This window comes from Piliocolobus tephrosceles, unplaced genomic scaffold (assembly GCF_002776525.5).
Source record: "Piliocolobus tephrosceles isolate RC106 unplaced genomic scaffold, ASM277652v3 unscaffolded_38069, whole genome shotgun sequence".
NCBI lineage: Eukaryota > Metazoa > Chordata > Mammalia > Primates > Cercopithecidae > Piliocolobus > Piliocolobus tephrosceles.
Genome location: NW_022322164.1, coordinates 2,036 through 6,581, shown reverse-complemented (window position 1 = coordinate 6,581; position 4,546 = coordinate 2,036). Strand labels below are relative to the sequence as shown.

The 4,546-nt window shown below is 53.6% G+C and overlaps 1 protein-coding gene across 1 annotated transcript; it reads left to right on the top strand.

The window, feature by feature from the left end:
- Window positions 1-190: 190 nt before the first annotated feature.
- On the top strand, window positions 191-3,257 carry LOC111520090 (neurotrophin-4). The gene is made up of 2 exons (XM_023182577.2): window positions 191-320; window positions 2,301-3,257. The coding sequence occupies exon 2, from the start codon at window positions 2,313-2,315 to the stop codon at window positions 2,943-2,945; it is 633 nt and encodes a 210-aa protein (XP_023038345.1). The 5' UTR covers window positions 191-320; window positions 2,301-2,312; the 3' UTR covers window positions 2,946-3,257.
- The last annotated feature ends 1,289 nt before the right edge of the window (window positions 3,258-4,546 follow it).

The following is a 4,546-nucleotide window of genomic DNA, read 5'->3' as shown; positions in this document are numbered from 1 at the left end:
CCCTCCCCTCCCTCCGTCTGCCTCCCATCCCAGCTAGGAGCCATCACCTGAGTAGAAAAGGGGCCTCTGGAAAGGGGGCGGGGCCTTGACTCCTGGGTACCCTGAACTTCAAGAGGAACTCTGGGGACGGGGTGTTCAGGGATTTGGCCCCTTCCCCACCTGCCTCTATAACCTGTCTATTCTTTTCTTCCCCTAGGTGGTTGCCCCCTCCCTCTCCTGAGATGCCAGGAAGGAGGGGGCCACCTGTGTCCTCCACAGGGGCCCCCGGAAGCCTGGGGACTCCCAGCCTCAGAGCTCCGAGGTGGAGGAGGTGCTGACAGGTCTGGTAACCACTGGCTGTTTCCCAGTCTTCTCCACGCCACCCTTTCCCAGAACCGCAGGCTTCCAGAATGTTGTAGAGAAACTGCCACATCGACGCCTCCACCAGCCTCTCCCAGCGCCAGGTCAATTTCACACACAGGAAAACTAAAGCCTGTCTCAGAGGGGCAGCGTTTTACCTCCTTAGTGGCAGTTTTGAGGTGAAATGGGGTCTCCCTAGGATTCCAGATTGTGGCCTTTCTCCAGATTGTGGAATGTGGCCAGGTGTGGTGGCTTGAGTCTGTAGTCCCAGCTACTCAGGAGCCACAGCAGGAGGATTGCTTGAGCCCAGGATTTCAAGTGCAGCGGGGAAACACAGCGAGACCTGGTCTTAAAACAATTTGTTTCAGGCCGGGCGCGGTGGCTCAAGCCTGTAATCCCAGCACTTTGGGAGGCCGAGACGGGAGGATCACGAGGTCCAGAGATCGAGACCATCCTGGCTAACACGGTGAAACCCCGTCTCTACTAAAATAAATACACAAAAAACTAGCCGGGCGTGGTGGCGGGCGTCTGTAGTCCCAGCTACTCGGGAGGCTGAGGCAGGAGAATGGCATAAACCCGGGAGGCGGAGCTTGCAGTGAGCCGAGATCGCACCACTGCACTCCAGCCTGGGCGACAGAGGGAGACTCCATCTCAAAAAAAAAAATTTGTTTGGGACCAGGTGCCATGGCTCATGCCTATAATCCCAGCACTTGGGGAGGCCAGAGTAGGAGTATCACTTGAGGTTGGGAGTTCAAGACCACTCTGACCAATGTGGCGAAATCCCATCTCTACTAAAAGTACAAAAATTAGCTGAAAAACTGGCAGACACTTTTAATCCCACCTACTCAAAAGGCTGAGGCAGGAGGAGAATCCCTTGAACCCAGGAGGCAGACATTGCTGTAAGCCGTGATTGAGCCACTGCACTCCAGCCCGGCCAACAGAGTGAGACCCTGTCTCAAAAAAAAAAAAAAAAAAAAAAATTGTTTTGAACATCCTCCAAGATTCAAGACTCTCGGTTCCTCAGAGTTGTACAGGAAGGATGGCAGAGTGCAGTTGCCCAGAGTTTAAGTCCTGTCTCTGCCATTTGCTGGCTGTGTGACCAGGCACAAATCATTAACTTTTCTGAGCCTATATTTCAACATTTGTTGCTATTAAGTAATAGTAGTTGAATTTATTTTATTATTTTTTTTTATTTTTTATTTTTTGAGACGGAGCCTCACTCTGTCGCCCAGGCTGGAGTGCAGTGGCACAATCACGGCTCACTGCAAGCTCCGCCTCCTGGGTTCACGCCATTCTCCTGCCTCAGCTTCCCAAGTAGCTGGTATTACAGGAGCCCGGTACCGCACCCAGCTAATTCTTTGTATTTTTAGTAGAGAAGGGGTTTCATCGTGTTAGCCAGGATGGTCTCGATCTTCTGACCTTGAGATCCACCCGCCTCAGCCTCCCAAAGTGCTGGGATTACAGGCGTGAGCCACCTTGCCCGGCCTTATTTTTATTTTTGGGACAGAGTCTCACTCTGTCGCCCAGGTGGCAGGGCAGTGGTGCGCTCTCGGCTAACTGCAACCTCTGCCTCTCAGGTTCAAGTGATTCTCCTGCCTCAGCCTCCCGTGTAGCTGGGATTACAGGTGCGTAGCACCATGCCCGGCTACTTTTAGTATTTTTAGTAGAGACAGGTTTTCACCATGTTGGCCAGGCTGCTCTTGAACTCCTGACCTCAAGTGATCCACCCACCTGAACCTCCCAAAGTGCTGGGATTAGAGGTGTGAGCCACAGTGCTGGCCTGTAGTAGTTGAATATTTATTATTAATCTACAAGTTGGGCATTACGAAAGTCCTAGATATAGGGTCCCCCAAACTTCTAGAACAAGGACTTCCCCACAATCTTGGCAGGCAAGCCTCCCCTGTCCCCACTGAAGTTTTCACCCCCTTCTCTAATCCCAGCCTCCTTCTCTCTGTCTCCAGGTGCTCCGAGAGATGCTCCTCCTCCCCTCATGCTCCCTGCCCATCCTCCTCCTTTCCCTCCTCCCCAGTGTGCCAATTGAGTCCCAGCCCCCACCCTCAACATTGCCTCCTTTTCTGGCCCCTGAGTGGGACCTTCTGTCCCCCCGAGTGGTCCTGTCTAGGGGTGCCCCTGCTGGGCCCCCTCTGCTCTTCCTGCTGGAGGCTGGGGCCTTTCGGGAGTCAGCAGGCACCCCGGCCAACCGCAGCCGGCGTGGGGTGAGTGAAACTGCACCAGCGAGTCGTCGGGGTGAACTGGCCGTGTGTGATGCAGTCAGTGGCTGGGTGACAGACCGCCGGACCGCTGTGGACTTGCGTGGGCGCGAGGTGGAGGTGTTGGGCGAGGTGCCTGCAGCTGGCGGCAGTCCCCTCCGACAGTACTTCTTTGAAACCCGCTGCAAGGCTGATAACACTGAGGAAGGTGGCCCAGGGGCAGGTGGAGAGGGCTGCCGGGGTGTGGACCGAAGGCACTGGGTGTCTGAGTGCAAGGCCAAGCAGTCCTATGTACGGGCATTGACCGCTGATGCCCAGGGCCGTGTGGGCTGGCGATGGATTCGAATTGACACCGCCTGCGTCTGCACACTCCTCAGCCGGACTGGTCGGGCCTGAGACCCATGCCCAGGAACTGATCAGGCAGAAAAAGAACAGAGCTGGATGCTGAGAGACCTCAGGGATGGCCCAGCTACTCTAAGGACTCCAGTTTGGGAACTCATCAAATAATCACAAAATCACAGTTCTCTGATTCTGAGCTCAATCTCTGCAGGATGGGTGAAACCACATGGGTTTTTGGAGGTTGAATAGGAGTTCTCCTGGAGCAACTTGAGGGTAATAATGATGATGGTAATAATCATAGCCACTATTTACCGAGTGTTTACTGTTTCTTAGCCCTAATACGTAACTCCTCAGATCAACTCCCATGGATTTGATCATTGGTGGCCCTTGGCGTTAAGTTGCTGGCTACTCAGTCTCAGAGGACACCACCTTGCTCATCCTGGAGAGTGGGAGGGGACATTTCACAATGTGGGTGGGGGAGGAGAGAAACTGGAATAGGCAAGCAGATGGCTAGGGGACCTTGAGAATGTGGTCCACAGAAGGCCTTTAAGTATCTGGGAGCTGGGGTTCAAATGGGAAATCTTCCTCGGTGAGAGTGGGTAGGAGTTGGCTTAGAATAGTCTCTTGTGAGGTAATGAGCCCCCCATCACAGGGGGAGTACAAGCAAGGTTGAATGAGAAGTGATCAGGATGCTGGAGAGTTCAGCTCTGGGCGGGGAGTTGGAGTCAGGTTTCTAGCCCTCTTCCCTGTCTCAACCTCTACCCTACATCAGGAAAGCAACAGACCTTAAAATTATCCAGCTTGATGGCCGGGTGTGATGACTCACGCCCGTAATCCCAGCACTTTGGGAGGCCGAGGCGGGCAAATCACCTGAGGTCAGGAGTTTGAGACCAGCCTGGCCAACATGGTGAGACCCCCGTCTCTACTACAATTACAAAAAGAAATTAGCTGGGTGTGGTGGCGGGTGCCTGTAATCCAAGCTACTCTGGATGGTGAGGTAGAATAATCGCTTGAACCCAGGATGCAGAGGTTGCAGTGAGCCAAGACTGTGCCACTGCTCTCCAGCCTGGGCAAAAGGAGCGAAACTCCGGGCTGGGCTTGATGGCTCACGCCTGTAATTCCAGCACTTTGGGAGGCCGAGGCATGCGGATCACTTGAGGTTAGGAGTCTGAGACCAGCCTGGCTAACATGGCGAAACTCTGTCTCTACCAAAAAATACAAAAAGTAGCCATGCGTGGTGGCACACACCTGTAATCCCAACTAAGGCAGGAGAATCACTTCAACCCAGGAGGTGAAAGTTGCAGGGAGCTCAGATCGCGCCACTGCACCCCAGCCTGGGCAACAGAGCTAGACTCCATCTCAAAAAAAAAAAAAAAAAAAGTTTTTGGTCAAGGCCTCTGCCTCCTCAACCCCCATTATCTCATCCCACTAGCCCATTCTTCAGACAAGGAAAACTGAGGCTGCCTTCCACAGCCAGGCCCCGGATCCTATTTACCCTTCCTCCCCCATTCAGGCTTCTGGGGCCCTTCTGTTGGATTTTTGCTAGCCCTGTTCAAGGGCCCTCAATGCACAGTGTCCCCCTGATCCTAGCCAGCGGGCCAGCAAGTTAGAACCTCATGCCCCCACTCAAGCTGGACAACATTTTTTTTTTTTTTTTG